The sequence below is a fragment of the Lonchura striata genome, chromosome 6 (assembly GCF_050655825.1).
Source record: "Lonchura striata isolate lonStrDom1 chromosome 6, ASM5065582v1, whole genome shotgun sequence".
Classification (NCBI taxonomy): domain Eukaryota; kingdom Metazoa; phylum Chordata; class Aves; order Passeriformes; family Estrildidae; genus Lonchura; species Lonchura striata.
In genome coordinates, this window is record NC_140708.1 from 36,590,203 (window position 1) to 36,610,814 (window position 20,612).

The 20,612-nt window shown below is 40.8% G+C and overlaps 1 protein-coding gene across 16 annotated transcripts in view; it reads left to right on the top strand.

Annotated features, from left to right (window-relative positions):
* Window positions 1-20,612, top strand: part of TACC2 (transforming acidic coiled-coil containing protein 2) — a 125,852-nt gene that overhangs the window by 10,604 nt on the left and 94,636 nt on the right. For 15 of the 16 annotated variants that reach the window (XM_021529303.4, XM_031505294.3, XM_077784730.2 and 12 more), the window contains 2 exons: window positions 3,547-3,624; window positions 12,821-12,993. In XM_021529303.4, the coding sequence (XP_021384978.3) occupies window positions 3,592-3,624; window positions 12,821-12,993 (206 nt within the window). In that variant the 5' untranslated portion in view covers window positions 3,547-3,591. Of the gene's footprint in view, window positions 1-691; window positions 833-3,546; window positions 3,625-12,820; window positions 12,994-20,612 lie in introns of those variants that run through there. The other variant, XM_085583737.1, reaches the window with a different exon arrangement.

Consider the following 20,612-nt stretch of genomic DNA (forward strand, 5'->3'; position numbering starts at 1 on the left):
ACCACAGGTGTTTACAGAAACTCAATAATCCCTTGGAGTTGCCACTAACGAGAAATACTCTTGTCTTTGGTTACCAGCTGTGTTTCTGAGCACCCCTTTGTGGAAACATTGCTGGAATGGACAATCAGAGTTAATAATAACAATTAGTTCGCCCATAAACCAGTACTTCTTGCAACATCACATTTCAAAGGGTTTTTGTCATGTCTCCACCCTTTAGGATGATTAAATGGGAAATGATTTCACCATAACCTGAACAGGCACATCAACATTTCCTAGCAGGTATTTCTGACAGCTTTCAAGGGTAATATGAGAAAATGAAAGATGAGCTTTAACACTTAGGCAAACCTGGACAAAAAATGCAGAATAGATGTTCCCCCAATACTTATTTTCCCTTGAAAACAACACATGCATAACTCCAGTGTGTTATTGACACAGTTTCCCTGAACCATTTTTTGCAAGAAGTGCTGCTTATACCACATGCCAAGACACGGTAGAAGTGAAATATGTTTGACCCAAAATTGATGTTCTCTGGGGTTGCTTTTGTGAGAAACTGGATTTCTGGCAGGCAGAGAGCCTCGGCAGCCTGGCAGGAGCAGGGGGAGGCCGGGCTGAGGAGGTGGAACTTGTTTTTTTTTCTTGCCTGGGGTGGAGGCAAGTTGGTTGTTGAGCAGGTTATGAAGGTGGGTCCCGGAGAGAAAGCCTACATTTCATGAGTCTGAGCAGAAGTAGGAGGAAAATCAGGTGAAAACTGGTGAGGTGAAGATGGAAGGAATGGTTTGAAGACACCAGTGAAGTGTCAGTGAAGCCAAAGGTGCCAGATAAATCTTGGAATGTAAGTGCAACATTAAACATCCTCTTGTTTGCTTTAGTGGAGCAGTTATTCAGATAATGATTTTTGAGCTGTTCAGCTCAAAAGTCTCTGCAGGCTGAACAGACCAATTTGGTACCACTGAGCTGTTTCTGAGATATGTAGTGTTCAAATAATTTCAATAATGACATGTAAATTGTGAAAGATACTATAGAAAGATGATGAATATTATCTTTTGGTTAAGCTATGTTTATTTAATGGATGGATTTTTAGCATGTTTGTAATGTTTATTCGAAAGTCTATGCATATGATAAAGCACTTTTTGTTTGCAACCTAAGTAATGCTTGTGCATTGAATGATTTAGAAATAATGTATGTAAAAAGGATTACAGTAACACTGTAATCTAAAAAATTATCTTAGCACTGCAATGTAATTCACACTTTAATATTATTATCGCTCGTTTCATTATTGGAGAATCTGTAATGTCTTTATTTCCTATTTATGACATTTATCTTCATTATTAAGCAGATGGTGATGTGAGAATTGTGTGAAAATTGTGAAATTTCATGCTCTAGAGAAAGAAAAGAGTGGGTACACAATATGATAGGATGTGTTAGTGGAGATTTTTGACAGCACAGCACTTCTGCTGTGCTCTTGTCATTTTCTACTTTGATTCCTGTGCATTTTAATTTAAAAACTATAAAAAAAGTATTGTTATCTTTCAACTCAATATTAGAACTTTGGCCTCTATTAGCAGTTGCAGCCTTAACAGTCAGTATGGCTGAGCTGGTGCAGAAATATTGACAGCATATTATGCACTGGAGTGAATTTACTCTAAAACAAATAGGACATCATTATGACATACATTGGCTAATCTATTGAAGAACTTGATGAGCAAAATCTGCATTTTGCACAATTGGTATACAAGACCCTACCCCAATTAATTAAACAACTCCATGGGGATTTGGGAGAGTTCCATTCACCCCCCAGTTTATGTTATTACTGCAAGTGCTTGTGGAGGGAACAATTTACAGATATTTTCACATGATGTCTGTAAGGACAGAAAAAGATCTGTGAAGAGAAAATCTTGGCAGTTCAGGGGAACAAATGCCACAATACTCACTCTTAATGAATTCTGCTGGGTGTTGAGGGAAACACATCTTTATAGAGGAGTTATTCTTTCCCTCCTGTGCATTTAAAGCTTAGTCAGCAGCTCTAACAGTGTGAGAATGTTTTATTATATCAATACATACTTGAAATATTATAATCTTAATGTGTTGTCTTGGAACATTTCACTGGGCTGAGCCCGGGAAGATTTGTGTGTGTACTTTACTCCATGATAGAGTACTTCACACTTGGGGAACAGTGATTTTGAAAATGCTACATCCAGTCTTCAGCACAGCTCAGAACTGTTTTAAAACAGTTTTAAAACTGTTTAAAACAGGAGAGGATTTGGCAGCAAGCTCAGCAGATAAAACCTCACGTTGCTAATTAATCACTGGAAGTGCAATCCTGGCCCCAGTGATTTCAACAGGAGCAAGTTCAAGCACTGCTGTATCCCCTGAAGACAATCAAGTTTAAACAGAACAGAGCTTAAGAGCACAGCACCAAACTTCTCTCTCCCCAGGCCTCCTGTGAAGAAAAATAATATTTCAAGCTTTAAAAAATGTACTGTAGTAATAATAACAACATTCCTTAAAAGCTTGTATGGTTTCCTTGGCATTCAAAGTGCAATCTCCTTTTCACAGCCTAACTTTAATGGAGTTTTTCTTGACACACACTGCAGAGCAATCCCAAAATCTTTGGGGAAAAAAAAAACAACAACTGAAGAGACTGTAATAATGTGTAATTTTCATCTATTCTCTAATACAATAAATACAATGAATTTCAATGCATGAGCCCCCAGATAAAATGTCTAGAACGAGCCAAAATAAAATGTCTAGCACAAGAATGACTATAAGTGAATCTCTAGTGTGGACTTTTACTATAGAGTATCCTTTAAAAAAAATAAAGATATATATAGAAATCAACGATGCCCGGGGAGACACTTAACTCTAGAATTGCTCAGAGATTTTCTTGAAATTAAATAATTAGAGCTGAACTAGTATAAAACCAATAGTAATTATGGTAGGCAGATCCTCCTAAGTTTAAAGAAGGTGTTTAGAACACAACATTGTAACAAAATAATGCCTAAGAAAAGCAGGGAACAATGCCATTGACCAGGATAAAAAAATCCATTTACTCTTTCTCTGGGTGCTTTGATTGAAAATTGTTTGTTACAGTGATATTCAGGTTTAACACCATAGTTCTGACAATGTGAGCAGGCAACTTGGTCCAGGAATTTCAATTAATACAAATTGTTTGAATACAGTTAAAACAGTAAGGTTTTCCTATGGGCTGTCCATCCAAAGTTAAAGGAAAATGTTTTGTTTTGGCACGTTCAAATGTCATGGGATAATCCAGAGTAACAAAGCTGAGTTTCAAGGACTGTCTTTCCAGCAGACAGCAGAGAGACATGAGGAAATAAAAGTATTAAGGGTTCTTTTCCCCCAGTTTATGACTTAGAATCATTGTAAGCTGAATGTCAGGAGGGTCAGCTTGTTGGGTGGTTCACAGCCCTTCAAAATTTCCAGGGTTTTTTTGTTTTGTTTTTGTTTTTGTTTGTTTGTTTGTTTTGTTTTGATTTGAGTTTTGGGGGTTTTTTTATAACACATTAAGAGCCCTTTCTTTTCTTCTAGTGATCTTTTTTTAATTGCTGTGTGATCCTGGACATCAGAGTTGAGATGGGCAACGAGAACAGCAGTGCAGAGAATGAGGTGAGTGTGACAGGGCAATTGCTTTTCCTCCCCTCCTAGCCTAGAGCAAACCTTTCAGAAACTGCTTCCAGGGGCCACTTACCCCATGTTTATCTTCTGCTCCCCGTTACACTCATATTTAAGTGTCATTAATGGTAATTGAAAGCAACTTGGTGTGTTTTTTTTCCTTTGGCAATGACAGTGCTCCAAAGCATTGGGGCACGGTTCGGGCAGTACAGTGGTTACTGATATTTAGGAGTTACTATATTTTCTTATAAAATAATCACACTAAATATTTTCTTATATTCCCTCCCCACTTCACATTTAGGGAAGCTTTTGGCCTCAAAAATTAACATCAAATTCAGGACTGGGATTCACAACTGGAGTCATGAATCCACAAATGCCCACTGTATCTCTTCTCTGCTTCTGTGATCTAATTGCCACCTGATTACCAGCAAGCTGACATAGTGCAGGGTTTTTATGGCATCTAGGGGCTCATAAAGGAAGAGTAATTCTGTCAGCAGGGCTGGCTCATCCCAGCACCCCAGCCACGGGCAGCTGGGGCAGCACCAGGCACATCCCTGAGCAGGGGGAAGAGCCCAGGCTGGCAGCCAGGGTCAGGAGCAGTGCCCTGTGGCATCCCAGGGGATGACATCCCTGAAACTGGGTCCTGGGCAGGGTGGGGACAGGCCCTGGGAGCTGGGCAGTGCCTGTGGTGGCCTCAGAGCCCTGGCACACAGCAGCTCCTCCTTGTTCAGAAATGACCTTGCACTGTCTGTGTCCCCATCCAGGACTTGGCACCCGTGTTCCCTGGGTGTGCTGTTAATGCACGGTGCTGTTTGCTGGTTTATTTTTAGATTTTCAAAAGGAAGGCAGTGAAATGCTCTGGCTACTGGTGTACAATGGCATTAGAAGTTACTATGCTGATACAATTTTGAATAAGAGTTGTAATTCATTAATTCCAACAATTAAAACACTGGTATATACTTTATCCTCTCCTCTCCCATATGTTGTGGTAGCTGCTAAAATCATTAGGATTCATTCTGCTTCCACTTCAGGTATCAGCAGATCTGCTGCACCTGCTGCATTGCAAAGTGGAGCCTCTCAAGGCAATCAGTATTACAACTATTACAGAATTTTTAATAACCATTTTTTAGAAGAAAAATCATCCATAACCCGTGGTTATTCTTACCAGGTTTTATTGTTAGCCCAAGATTTGGTCCCAGCTTTTTTCAAGGTTTGGGAAGAGGGGAATGTGTTCATTTCTATAACTAAGTAATGAGAATTTCTTCTCCATAGTGTACAGCTTCCACTCAGGAAGATTTTGAAAGTCAAATATATTTGTTCAGGAGTCATCCTGAGGCTGAGAAGATTTTATTTTAAAACTACTGAATTTCTTAAGAAATGTAGTAACAAAAACTCTTCCAAAAGAAAAGGAAGCTTCTGGTGTCCTTTTCAGACTGCAATAACCAAAACAAAAGACAAGCCAACCCCCTCGCAAAGCAAAAGAAAATATGCCATGAATCCAAATTACTTTAAAAAACAGAGAGATAACAAGAAATAACAACAAAACTTAAATATTCTGAATTTCAGTCAGAAATTCCCCACTGTCAATGAAGCCATCCTTTTACCACCAAGCCGAGGAGCACAGCAGGTAGTGGATGATGCAACTGGTTTGCATGGTTTGCATTCAAAACGTTGGCACCAGGCTTGGCTTCTCTTTTCCTTCTGCATCTTCTTCTGGCTCTTGGCTTTTGTGAGACTGACTGCACATTTGCAAGGCAGATACATTCAATTTTTCAGCAAGTTGTAAAAAAAAAAATCTGGTTTCTTTTAACTATTTTTTCTTTAGTAGCAATCTCTGCTTTAGAGAAGCAGCCTGTACTTGACCCTCTTTTCTGGCTGCCTTTCCTTCCAACCCTAACACCACTGAAATAGCTCAGCTGGGGTTGTTCTTATGCTCAGAACCAGTTGGTCTGAGTTGTTTTTATTTATGTGTTTATCAGAGAACACCCCTGCACGGCTCACGCTCTCAGTGAGTCATTTGGAAGCCTCACACATGGTTTGCATTAAAGCTGGGAGAGCCTGTGCTAAGTTTAGAACTCATTTAATGAGTGGGAAGATCTGTGGAATAAATGTGCTACTAGGAAGATTGTAGTAGATTGTAGTAGACACTTGGAGAAAAAAGTAAATACCCAATGTCTTGTAGAGACCAGCCTCTGAGGAGAATATAATCTAAATTTAGTGGCAGTGAACAAAGAAAATTCTTAGGTAAAACAAGGTTGGGGCCTGCAGTATATTTAACAAAGTGATTTCACAGATGCTGATACTAACCATGTTTTGTTTTGCTGTAAAGCACACAAAGCCCAAAGTGCTGAGAGATTTTAGGATTGTGCCCTGCCCTATTGCAGTGGCACAGCTTGTTGGGCTTATGCTGAATTAAATATAAGCTGTTTTTATGATGCATTTTCCTTGAATAGTGAAGCTCCACATGAAGAGAAAGGTCTTTAAAATGAAAAAGAAACATTCTGGAAGAACAGATACTTTGACCCAGTTTGATGCTTGAGATCCAGCCTTTGGCAGGCACAATGCAGGTGAAGTAAAGGAGATGTTCTTTAATGGGAAGCTGTGGAAAGTACTGAAGTTTGGGGAACCGGAGGAATGACACTGTCTTCTTTTCCTTGAATTTTCTGGACAGTCAAATGTCCAAAAATCATCCACACAGCCTTAATACAAGCACAACCCTCCCTTGCACAGCAGCTGATGGAGCTGCACTTCCTCAGCCCTGCACCTCTGCATAGTCTGGCTCAGGTGCCAGCTCAGAAAGCCACACTTAGAAATGAGACCAAGCTGAGCAGCACCAACAAATCTGCCCCCTAAAATGTCACACACAGCCAGGCACGTGGTCTGTGGGATGCAGAGTGATCCCAGATGTATCTCAGCCCCATCCATTCTGCTCCAGGGGTTGTGGAGAGAGCTCAGAGACAGCTCTCAAAGTGACTGCACGTTACAGGATTATTATTGACATCCCTGACTGTATTTTATCTTTATTTTTACTAGAATGATGCCATTACCAGGGCATCTTTGCTCTCATTTTAAAGGGGTGGGTGGAGTATGTTAAAAACAGGAAGAGTTCTTTATAACTGGAGACATGAGCACAAAATTTTGTAAAGCTTGAATAGGCTGGATTTTCTAATATGGAATACTTTTAACTCAGGGTTTTAATTCTTGCCACTCAGAGTTCTGAAGAGGAGCACTGTCATATTCCACAGCCTTTCTCACGACTACAGAAAAGTAAAAGTCACCAAGTAATTTTAATGCTCTTTGAAGGTGAAAACTGCTGCTGAATTGAAGTTCTAGTAATGCATCTTCTGCCCCAAAGTTGAAGTGGAATTTCAAAGTCAGTTAGACATAAGTTACTTCTACATATTTTGCTCTACCCTTTCTTCCTCTTGGTTTTATGAAATAAGCAAAAAAGCAAACAAAGCTGGTTATTCCACATCTCTGTTATTGTTCATTTCTCTTTAAACATAGATCTTAATGTGTGGTTATCTTTTTGTTCCTGTTTTCTGCTGTGAAATGTGTAAGACAGGCAACACTTGCCAGAGGAGCCACAACTTCTCAGGAGTCTGGAGCTGTCTGGAGTTGTCGTGCTGTGATCCTGCTCAGATTTCTCCACTTATTTCCCCTGAACAAATCTGACTGCTGAGCATCCTGCAGCTAATATTCTGCATTATTACTTTTTCCATCTTCCAGCTGATTTCAGTCTCTCTGAATGCTGGCTCTGGTTCATGGCTGTGGTCTCCCTTCAGAGCCTGCTGCTGCAGGGATCAGCAGGGGATGCTGGGCTCAGCAGCAGCTCTGTCCAGCATTCAGCCTCCAATCCCACACATGGGAGCTGGGCAAACCCTGCTGAGCTCTGGGGCTCACACTGGGTGTTGAATACTTGTTGAACAGTGCAGTAACATCTGTGTACATTCCATCGTTCACAGTCAGCTGGGAACAAAAATGCATCCCCAATTTTCTGCACAGTAATTTTGCCTGTGGCGTTTTAATGTGATTCTCTGTTACCCTACAGGGGCTTTTCTCTGGGTTTGTTTTGTCCACTGAGATTCACAACTTTTACTCCCTGAATTGTGATTCTATTTCAGTTTTCCTTCTATTGCATCCAGTGCCTATCAGGATGTTGCTGTCAGTTGGCTACAGTTTGTTCCTGATGCTTCCACAGTCCTGACAGACCTCCATTCACCACATTAATTAATTAATTATTACTTCCAGTGGTAATTGCTGCTGGTCCAATATTCTATGGTGAATAATGTCAAGTATTTCTTTGAGCGTACTCAAAAAGAACATTGTATGTTTTCAGAGCATTATGTCCTTTTATGCAAATGCAGCAAATTCTGGGACGCTTCTCACGGCAATGAATAATTATTATTCACATTATTATTTACATCTTTCCTGTGAGTGAAGGAGAAGGGATGAAAGAAGAAGATTCAAAGTTGTGAAAGTTGGGAGACTGGTCCTTGTCTTCTGAATTAATGGCTAAATCTTCCTTCACAACTGTAATGCCATCATAATTTCTCATGGGATGTGAATTTATGGGTAGAGATGAAAAGGAAAATTATGTTATATTTATAAAGTTTCTCTGTAATTATTTACTACATTTCTCCATTTAAAAAATAGTGTGAAAATGTTGCACCTGCATTTTCCACAGCTGGGAAATTACTAGGCAGGCAAACATGACAGAGTTTGGGACTCAACCTGGAGGTTATTTTCCTGTAGTACCTTATTTGAATCCAACAGCATCTTCTCAAGTCATTTATTGTCAGGCTGCTAAGGACCAGTCAGCAGAAAGCTGCTTCACCTAAAACTATACTGACTGAAAATTGCAATTTAAGGAACAAAGATTTTCTTCCCAAGTTCATCAATTTTATTCTCTCTCTCTCCTGCTGTATCTCAAACACCTGCCATCCTTAAGAAAATAATCCAGGCACTCACCAGCCTTCACCAAACACCAGGAAAGGGACAAAGGAAAACAACTGCAGCCAGACTAGAGAAGATACAAAGCTAACTCTAAATTTTCCTTTGCTGACCACAGATCACATTGGGCAGGTGGAAAGGTGAAGTTAAGGAGAGCCAGGAAGGAGTTACACAGCCACGCTGCATTAAATTTGTGCACATTCCTCCTCCTCTCAGGTGGTTGAGCAGACACCCATACTGACATTACAAGAATCTAAAGATAAAGAATTTGGTGCCCTCAGTGGACTGGAAGAGTCACAAACACAAGTACTGAAGCCTGAAGGTTTGAATTGTCCCTGCTGTGGCTGTGTGTTCTGGGAAAAAAGCTAAATGAAGGATAAGATGGTGACTATAAATGTATAAGTATGCACACACCCCCCTACACACACCAGTGTTTATTTTTGTGTTCACAGGCAGAGTCATTTCAGTAGGTGTTTCTCAGGAGGAAAACCAGCCCTTTATCTCTAAGAGAAGGTCATAGGTACTTACAATCAAAAGCTGTAAGAAGTTTTCAAATACCATTGTCACCATTTCACAATTTACTTTGCTTCTTGTATTTGTGAGAAGCAAATTAAATTAAATGAGCAGCGAATGCCAATTTTTGCATTCCTCCCCCTTTGAGGGTTTTAATTAGAATAGGTATGAACTTAAAATTGTCCTCCTGTGAGAGGCGAATAAACCACGCCAGAAGCAACAGCAAATTACACCATTACTGATTAAAGAAAAAAATCTACTGTAATTGCAAAACTCTACACAGAGACTCCCTTAAGGATGGAGTCTGCTTTTCCTATCTGATCACGTCATAATTACATCCAACTGATGGAGTAGTCACAAATTTTGGGAAAAAAGGCAAGAAGAGGTCATGACAGGCATCCCCTCCACACTGCTGTACCCCAGCCACTCTCAAAAAGTGGCAGCAATGCACCAAGTTGTTTGCTAAAATCACATTTAACTCCCTTGCAAGGTGATAAAACTGAAGGGTTTTTTTTTATTTTTAGTGTAATTCTTCAGATCTAAAGTGTCACATGGAGCTCAAGCTTGGCTCAATGTATTAGGCAGTAATTTGTTACTCTTCTGTGATGGTTCACTGGTTTTGCTGGCCAGTGTTCACTGATTTTAATGCAAAGTTCCAGCTGTTAAAGCAAAATCCACTCACTATCTACTTATTTATTTTGGTACTGCTTCTCCAAACAAGGGAGAGACAATTACTCTCCAAAAATACAAAGTTTTAAAGCTCTGACTTACAGCTTGGCTACTGTTCCTGCAGAACAACAAAAGCCAGAAGAGTGAAAAGGTTGCTTCAAAAAAATCTGTTCTGTCGTCAAAAATATCAAGAGCCATTTAAAAACCCTGATTTCCCAGCCATGTGAACAACCTCTAGCAGCAGACTTTTCTAAAAAAAACCACTGTACAAACACCTGAGTCCGAGGGGTTCCATTAACTTTCCATTCCCACTAACTCCCTCTGGTTTCGTGGAAGGGAAACTGGAGCAAGCCTTTACAAATCTCAAGCAATAACCAGAAATTGCCTTTCCTTTTCCTCCATGTCTTCCATTACAAGTTGGGGGAGGGAGGTGTAGGGTTCTTTAGCAGTGAGTTGTTGGGTTTGTGCTGTGCCAGCCCCGAGCCCGTGATGCTGATCAGCTCCTGGTTATCACCTGGCTCCTGGGATTTGTGACTCTGATGACAATCCAAGGGGTCCTGGCTCTCAGGGAGTTTTACTTTAGGGATTTGTGTGCATCCCCACCATGCTGTGGCTGCAAAAGCAGGTCAGCAGAGCAGCACTGTGACCTAAAGAGCCTTTGGGGATAAGTGGCTGATCTTGTGAAGGAGAGGCCAGTGAGAAGCCATGTGTGGCTACTGAGGCTGAGCCACGTAAATTAGTTAATGATTTAATTGCTGTGCATTTTCTGCTTTGGAACATGACAGAGGCTTTAGGAGAAGGAGAATGAACATGCAGCTCTTCATCTCAGGAGAATTGTGAGGTGTTCCTCCTGCCTGGCACCCGAAGCAGCTGGAGAAAATTTGAGGTGGTAGTAGTAGAAAGGAGGAAAAATTAATAATTAGTTCTCACTGGTCTTGCCAACTGCTGGAGGCATCTGGACAATTTAATAAATTGGACTAATTTCTTGGGATTCTCTGTGTGGTTCTCCTGACCCTGCCTGCCCTGCTGGGAAAGTAAAGGAGGTCATTTCTGTCTGCAAGGGGCCTGAAAATGATTTTTTAATTTGGCTGCCACTGTGAGGCATTTGTTTGTGGCCCAGCTCTGCATCTGACCCACCTGTACCTCTCAAGATGAGACATGATACAGGGACTAAGAGCATGGCACTGTGGCTGCCTCACCTGCCTTGGTGGGAATTTACCCACCCCTGACTGGGTAATTAATTTAATAACATATTTTTTCATAGCTCTTTCTCTCTGCATACTGACATAAACTCTCTACACAGATTGCAAACAAAAGCAAGGCTGCCCAAAACTCTGCATCAAAATCAGAACAGAGCCCTGTAAGCTCAATCAGCTCTATTTTTTCCCCCCCCTGGCTGAAAGAAACAAATTTCCATGTATAATTCTTGATGTTCTAGTATTTTTTTTTTTTTGCCATATACTCTGGGTTTGCAGCCAACATATATACTTATATAAATACTCTAAATGCCAGATGTCAGCACATGCTGGGTAAATGCTTCACGATCATGAAACCAAGAGCTCTGGGTCTCTCCCAGCAGAACGTGGTGAGATAAAGGAGAACAAAACTGTAGTGAAGGGCCTCCTCCAGGGAAAGGCAGAGGATATGAGAGTTAATCAAATTTGTCTTAAGTATAAAGGAAGTATTTTTGTATTTTCAGCGTGCCCTGACCTTTTCAGTTGCTCACTACAGCTTTGCTGTCCGCTGGGTGTCTCATTGCTGGCTCGGAGCTCCAGCAGCTTTTGGCTGTGTGGGAGCACACCACGTTCACACAGAGCAGAGTAATTCTCTCAACAGCAGCTCTCTGCAATTTACTGACTACTGCTAGAACAAAATAAACCTTTAAATCAGTGCAAAAAAGCCCAAGAGATGAGCTGGAATTGTGTAGTGTGCTTTTAATATCCGGTGCTACCCTGCAGTGGTTCTGCCATCAGTAAATACACTTATGTGTCTTTAGGTTAAATGTGCCTTAGGCTTCTCACAGCTAGAATTAAGAATTAAAACAACAGTGATTTTATGGTAAGGGTGATTTGGTGAAGCAGCTTTCCTTCTTTTTAGCTATTAGAGGATTTGGAAAAGGCCTTCATTCAGACTTTCTTTGCTTTTCACTTGATTGTTTCTCTCCATTACTCCAGTTCTTTTGCTATGCTCAAAGAACATCCTCAGCTACTGTTCAGGACAGCTTTTTCCAGTTCTTCTTCATGTTCTAAAGATACTTCCTCAAAAACAAAATCAGTAAGAAGGTGCCACTCACTACCTGATGTAACTCTTGACTCTCTTCCACCCTGCAGCAAAACCAATAATTTGCAATTAAAATAAACCAAAAAAATCCACTCATGTAAGGCATATCTCCATGGATGGAGATCCCTGGTAATTATTTCCCTTTGAGAAGAGGTGATGCAGCATAGCCAGAGTTGTGGAATAGCATTTCTAGCTGTCCCTAGAGAAACTACAGCATTTCCTGTTGTTGTTATCAGACAGGGGCAGCCTGGTGAAGAATCAAGCCCTCTGTTTCAATTCAGAGGCATTCTGAGCTTTGTTGAAGTGGGAGGGAAGGAATCTGGACTTGGATTCAAGTGCTGGGTCTTGAATGACATTGGCTTTATCTCTAACTTAACTCCAAATATGCCGCTAATATTATGAGTGTCCAAGTTTGTAGCCTGTTTCTATCCTTTCTCATTTAAATTTGCTTAGCAAGGAAAGTATTTGCCAGGCTTGGAAGAAGAGAAGATGATACCCTCCTTGGGTCAGTAAAGGCCCTGGCTGCTTTAGAACAATTGTTGCATTCTTCTCTCCCTCTTCTTTTCCTAGTACTTATTTTTGGCTCAACCACTTCCTTCTGTTTTTCTGCTGTTAAGAAAAAAAAATGTCTTGGCTTTAGAACCTGCAAGTTCCATCGAAGTAGGGAAATCCACCAGAGAGGTTGTCTATCTGTGGGCAGAACAAAACTCCTTAAGCTTCTGTATTCCCCAAAATATCAGCAGCTATTTAAATTTTTTCTCTCTTTTCATTCAAGAACACTCCAGAAGACTCGGAATTAGGCCAGCCTCCTGGTAATGGCCACAATTTAAAAAGGAGCCCTCAGAAAAAGAGCACAGCAAACTCTGGAGGTCAGGACACCTCAGATCCTCTGGCTGCTGCTGTGCCACTGGCTGAGAGCTTCTCCCCCTCGACTGCAGGAACTACAAGGTAAGACATGAAGTTTTTTCCTGGGAAAAGCTTTGGAGCCCTGATGCTGTTGATAGCTGGGGGTGAGATCTGTCATCCTGATGGATGATGGTGATGATGATGATGTTGCATTCCTCAAAATAACAAAATAACCTCACACCACCAGATTACTCACTGATCACCAAACTGGTTTTCTTTCCTTTTCTGCACAACTATAAACCAGCTGTTATAGTAACCTTTCCATGCTTTTTGCTTGCACTAATAAACTCTCATCTGAGACAGAGCAACATTGAAGAGCCTTTGTTTTAACTTTTGGTCAGCCCTGAAGTGCTCAGGCAGTTGGATCATAGTGGGTCCTATTCTATTCTATTCTATTCTATTCTATTCTATTCTATTCTATTCTATTCTATTCTATTCTATTCTATTCTATTCTATTCTATTCTATTCTAAAATTATTGATATTTGCAATAATTTGTGGTAGTTGAAGTCTTAATTTAGGTATTAAATAAGATCATCTTTGACCACACTGGGGACATTTCAGGGAAGTTCAGACACATGACATAATCTAAAAGGATTTATGAAAAAAGAGCAGCTTGTTTTCTGGAAGGGATAGTTTGGGTGGAGCTCTTACACAGGAGGATATTTGCTATTAATTCTGTTTCTTCTCACCACCACTAGCACATCTTAATTATCTACTGAAAATAATGGAGTCTTAGCAAGACTAAGACTGCTAAGTCAATTTACAGTGATAAAGGTATTTAAGCATAAAGTGATGAGAGGTTCCACTTCTTTCCTAGAGATGCATGACTTGTGTAATCCAGCATCACTCTACTGCTGAGCACCAGGTCAATATATGAAACACCTTTTTCTTGGATGAATTTCTCCTGTCTTTGAGTGCCTCTAATGAGGGAAGCCATAGATGTTATTTCCAATAGCTAGGAAAAAAATCAAATTTTGGAACAGTGATGTAAAATTTGACAGGGTGAGATTTTTAATGTGTGTTTTGTTTGTTTGTTATTTCAGTTAACAAATACCCCACATATCCTCTAGTCTTAGTTCCTCTTGATGGTATTGTGCAAAATCTGTATTGTTTGTGTGTAACCACGCTGTCCTACTGAAGAAAACATAATTTTTTTTATAAACTAGGAAGCTACCTAAAAAAAATGATGCATTCTGATTTGTTACAGCAAAACTGTAATTTTCTGCTATTCTATTCAGTATGCAGGTTATGGAAAGGGGGGAAAAGAAAGGAAATTATAAATAATGTGAAGTGATGATATTTACAGTAGAACTGTCATGACTAACATTGCTGCAAACTGGAGTTGTTTGTGAAACATCACAATAACAGATAGCATTTGTACCAAAACCTGCATGGTACAGTGGAGACTCTTACCCTGAGCTTGGAATATTTGTGGCTTGCCTGCAGCAAGAGCAGTCTTGCTTTTTTTTTTTTTCTTTTTAACATTAGCATCGTACCTTGATCCTATTCTGTGACTAATTTGCATTTTTAAAAATGCACTGTTCAAAAAATGGCAGAAGGGCAGTTCTGTAGGGGTTCCTTTTCAAAATGTGAGCACCTAGAACACTCAGATTTATATTCAAGCTGGCTTTAAACAGCTTTGCGCTGCAGCATGCAAAATTCTGACTCGTGGGAGATGAATGTTACATGGATGAGTCAGCTTGAAAGGATTCATAGGATTCTTGTTTCAGGAAATTTAATAGATGGGCGGGAGCTCAGGCAATTACATTTTCTTTAGCCTTGCTCCTGAGAGTGCTGGCACATGCCTGTTTTGGGTGTCTTTTAAGTTACATCCTGCCAAAATAGAAACAAAGACAATAAACGGAAAATCTTTTGAAGTTCCACATTCCAGCTGTTTATTTTTAACTCGCTCCCCTGTGCTGCTTTGAACGCATCTTTTCCACCCTGAAGTGAACTCTGAGAGTCTCCAGGGCGTGTGACCTGCCCCCCTCGGATGGAGGATCCCTGGGTGGAAAATTACCACGTTTCCTTTTCCTCTGGGTGGTTTTCTACTGTCCTCCACAAATTCTCACAGGCTGCTTTTAAACGCTTGTCTTTTGGAACTCAAAATATCTGTGGCTCAAACTTTATCATTGTTTCAGCCCAGTCTTTTCTTACCTGCTACTTGCTGCTGCTGCGTGCATCAGTAATTAATACACAGAATCAGTAATTAATATACAATTAATCTGTGAACTTTCCATGTGGAATAAAAATGCTGAAGAGCCAGGACAGTTAGGAAGACTCAGGCTTTGCAGTGGTGTCCATGTACCAGAGGATTTGGAAAAGGCCTTCATTCAGACTTTCTTTGCTTTCCACTTGATTGTTTCTCTCCATTACTCCAGTTCTTTTGCTATGCTCAAAGAACATCCTCAGCTACTGTTCAGGACAGCTTTTTCCAGTTCTTCTTCATGTTCTAAAGATACTTCCTCAAAAACAAAATCAGTAAGAAGGTGCCACTCACTACCTGATGTAACCCTCGTGCTTGCCCAGGACTCTCTTCCTCCCTGCAGCAAAACCAATAATTTGCAATTAAAATAAGCCAAAAAAATCCACTCATGTAAAGCATATCTCCATGGATGGAGATCCCTGGTAACTATTTTGCTTTGAGAAGAGGTGATGCAGCATAGCCAGAGATGTGGAACAGCATTTCCAGCTGAAGAGTCAGGAGAGTTAGGAAGACTCAGGCTTTGCAGTGGTATCCACGAGAGGTGTGACCATGCCCTTCTCCTGGTGCACAGCCTGGGGAATCCCCAGCTGGGCAGCTCTACCCCTGTGGCACTTTTTCCAGCAGGTTCACGAATGAAGCAGATGCATCAATTTAAAAGATAACTCATCAATTTAAAAGATATCACACGCAGAAACACTTCAGGGGATGCAGCACTCTTTGTGGATGACCTTGCTGGTGTGCAGAACTCAGATCCTGTGGGACCCACAGAGCCCCTGTGGGGTGACAGAGCTGCCACACATCCTGTGGGACACAGCAGTGCCCTGCTTCCTGCTGGAACTCCAAACATCTCAGATGGAGACCAGGAGACACTCCTGGAATGGAATGGGAGACCTGGCCCTGCTTGCTGCTGCAGCAGCAGCACAGCTCACCTCTTTCATGTTAGAATAATTTAGTTTGGTCATACTTAAACTACTGCAAAGGGCCTGCGTTTTATTCTGTGTATGGAACAAGGAGGTGAAAAGTGACTGGGGGTGGGGGAGAAGGGGAGGATAGCTCCCCAAAGGATCGTATAGATCATTATTCCTGCTTTTTCCTGAAAGCTTAGATGCACAGGGAGGGTGGGGGAGCCTGGCTGCTGTTAGCAGCCCTTCAGCGATGATGGATTTCTCATGTGCTTGTTTACACCGAAAAGTTCAAAAAGTGAACTGTTCTGTCTCTAAAACTGTCACTTGCTTTGTTTTGGTTTGTCATTGAAAGGGAATATGGAAATGAATTCCATGCTCCTCACTAACATTCAGTACCTCTTTGGGACAGATTAAAATGCAGGATTCCTTAACTCAAGTCCTCCAGCACACCGTGTCCACATGTGTGAACTCAGACTGCAGGCCCAGCTCTCATGTGTCAGTGGAAAGAGAACAGAAACATTTGGGAGGCAGCTATACATGTGCAGTGGTTGCAGAGCTGGCTGTGCATTTGTTCCCCTCGGTGCTTTCTAAATTCATCCTCAGATTTCAGGCTCCTGGGAATACAATAAAATCACTCAGGCTCAGAGTTACATCAGCGGGGATGGCAACCGTATGTGACCTCTGGGATCCAGAGCCTTTGGCACTTGATGTTCTTCCCTCACAAGTGTGACTGGGTTGGGAGGGCTGCCTGTCCTTTCAACAGGACTGCATGTTTTAGAATGGGAGAAAAGGAATAAGAAACGGAAATTTTGAATTATTTACAGTTTTCTGGTATCTTCATTTCTTGATATCTTCATTTCGTGTTGTTTATTCAGTACACTTACCTCCTTTCCACACACACTCCCACTCAGATAATAGATGCTAAATGCCAGATATTTTGTCTGGCTGCTGCTGGTTTTATCTCCTGGCCTTTTGTCTTTGCTGTGGATGAAAAATCAGATGAATGGGAGTTGTGACTTCAGGTGTTAATGGTTGATAGACTGGGTATGGCTCTTAATCTGGAAATATTTATGGGATGTGCACCAAAAATCATTGATTTCTTAACATCCTTTACAGCTTCACACCCTAAACACAGAGCAGGAAGTGCTCTCCTAATAAACAGCTTAGTAACTGGGCAGGACTCCTAAACTTTTCCATAAAATTCAGACTTGCCACAACTTGCATTCTGAGGGTGAAAGAGGTTAACTGCAGCTATTAAAAATTAATTGCTACATTGGCAATGCACTTCTAAACAAGCAATTTGTCAATAATTGTATATGCAAAACAAACATTTTAGGCATTTAAAGATTTAACTCGTTATTTGCTGTAACTGGAAGTAAAATATTCATATGCTCAGTATGTTAGGGCCTTGAAATTGCAAATTCTTAACTGTATGCTGAACTTCTAAGATGAGGGGAAAATTCCCTAGGGTAACTCTTGAGTTCAGTGGGACACACATATTTCAAGTTACAGACACACCTATGTCTTTGTAAAACTGTATTTTGGTTTTTTTAACATCATCTGTCACATGCAGGAATTATTTACAGCAAAATGACTTTTTCTGCCCTAAACTCAACATGAACTATGAGGAACTCAAATGTTCTTCCATGCTTTGTTATTTGCAAGTTTTGTTTTAAATAGGAATGAATTTTCCCCTTAATAATATTGAGCTAGGTCAGATTACCCACAAAAGAGACAATACTTTATTTTTCTGTGTTTTAAAATACCAACTTTTAGGGCCATAGCTTTATGTTGATTGTATTAAATGGGTTGTCTAAAAATACATGTTCCCTGAAAGTAATTATTGATTTAATGTAGATTGGGTTTTACTCAGGGGAATTATCCTCAGCATGTGGTGTAATTTCCCAGTAGTGTTATTCCCTTTAAAAAGAGTGGAAGATAATGGGACTAGGTGTGACCTTAAGAGGTCATCCAGTCCATCCTTCTGCCCTAAAGCAGGATCAGCTGTGCTTAAGGAACTCCCAACAGATGTTTGTCTAACCCCAGCATGTCTTGCAGACAGAAAAGCAAGACTGCAAATAATGAAAAGGAAGATGTAGGATATGTTCCCTGAATAGTTTTCCTTGTTAGCTCTATCAGAGGGAGAAATATAAATAGAGATATCCAGACAGGTCAGTCTGGGCCTATCCTGCTGGATGAAAACTCAGACTTTTCAGTTCTCTTGTGCTCTGAATAAAACATGGAGCGAGCTGCAGCAGCAGGATGATGAATCTGTGCTACTCCACTCTGACAGTGATAGTTTAACTCACTGCCACAGCCTGTGCCAGCACTCTCATTTTAATTCTGCTCACCATACATTAATTACAAACTTGCCCCAATTCCTTCATCTGCTCCTGAGTAAAATGAGCAACTTTTCAGCATTATTGAATTGAATTATTCAGCATTATTGAACCAGAAAAATTGTTTTGATTGATTCATAATGCTGAACTTGGTTCACAGGATTGCCATCTGCCTTGAACCTGCTAAGTCACAAGTTTATTTCTATGGCTCTTGACAAAGTTGACACCAGTATGGCAGTAGATAGTTCATGGGTTTGGATATTGTCATCAAGAATATTTAACCACTTCAGACATGCCTGGAACTGTTTCATATTTAATAGCTGCAAACAAGTCTAATGTTACAAAGAAGATGTTATAAAAGTCTTAAGAGAAAACTGAGTCAGGTGAAATCTGAAAAATGCAAATATATGATGATGAATGCTCTGTATAGTGAACATCACCAACATTTCCATCCCAGATTTGTTACTGTGCATTTACCAGCTCCGTTGACAGATGGGATTAATGATAAGTAAACAATCAGAGATTAAAGATAAATGATAAGGAGCAATTATAACTGTGGATGGAATTTTCTGTTTTCCAGTGCTGTTTCAGAGAGGGTAGAAGGGCTTTCCCCCCTCAACCTCCACCCAGTTTTGTTGTCCTCCAGATCACAGTATCTGTGACAGGAGCTCGCTTCCAGGGTGAAGAACCCTGGGCACAAAATTGCTAATGAGCAATTTAGTCAGTAAGAAGATAGACCTGCAACACAGCAAAAAGCCTGAATAACAATTGACTCCCACTTCTCCACCCCCTCCCCAGTTCCATGTTGTGGTTTCTGTCCCTCCTCTTCTAATTAAGCTTCCCTGAGTGCAAAATTATTGTCAATAATAAAGTGTATTCCTTGCCTGAGGAAAACCTCCTGGCATCTCCCTGCTGTTTGCTCATGGCCTGTCATGCCCCGTGTTGTCAGTGATCCAGCAGACACCAAATATTCTATTGCCATCCCTGGTATTCCCAGTGTATGGATAAGTGTTTTCAGTGTTCTAGGGAAAGGAAAATTCCTCTGAGCAAAACCCTTTTCTGAACATTTAAATAAAATGTATTGGTGCTATGAATTAAATGTTCAAACCCATGGCAAGCATTGCTGAAACTTGTTTACACTATATATGAATTGTAAGTTATATTTTACCTTACATTTTAGGCTTAGCCTTAATACAGGCAAATTTCAAAGCTCTTTAAAGCCCAGTTTGTTTTCCACTGCAATGACTCTGAAGAAGGTTTTTAGGACCTGAGACAGACTCATATTCAGCTTTAGGTGCAGCTGTCCCTAAAGAAATTGTTTGTTGGGCAGTTCTTGAATCAGGAGGGGTCTTGGCCCTACCTGGAAGTGCATTTTGTACATGGTAGCACAGCCCAAAATGCTGTGTTTGCATAAACACAAACTTAATCTGCAGGGACCCAGAGCTGGTCACTGACTCACTTCTCCATCAGGTATTTTGTGTGCAAAACTCGGGCAGAGAAGCAGAGAGAGGCTTCTCAAATTTCTGGATATTACTTAAAATCCATTCTATGCTTGGCCATACAGGAGGTGTTTTAAGCATCTTTTCTAGCTCCAGTCTAAAGGGGACTTGAAATTTCTGAAATGTAGCCTGTCACTGCTAAGCTGTGGCAAAGCTCTGAGCCATCTTTCCTTGTGCACTGACCACCCAGCCCCTGGCAGTGTGTTTTCTGTGCCCTGCTTTGCTTGGGATTCATAATTTCATGTCAAGTAAACACTGCCCCTTGCTTCCCTGTACAATCCTACACAGATGTTTCTCTCCATATTCCCATGCCCAGGCATGGAAGGTGAGTGAGAGAACAAGGTTAACCTATTTCATCACCTACAAACCACAGTGTGGAAAAAACCTGAGGTCCACACAGTGAAAAATACTAAAAATAACTTTTCCTTCTTGCAGTTAGTCACCTCTGATTCCACTTTTTCTCTCTTATCTTTAATGGGTGGAGATAGAGAGCACAGCAAGGGTTGTAGCTTGGATGCACTGAAATCAAGCACTGCAATGACATGAGCTCATCATTTGGGTGTGGGTGGTGGCACAGCAGCATCCCACACTCAGCAGGGTGAGCCCTCTGACCTTTGGGTGAGACTCTACTGTGCTGATTAGTTAGAGAAAACATTCAGCAGATGGGCCCTTCTTAATCTTCTGCTACACACTCGAGTACAGCCAGATAAC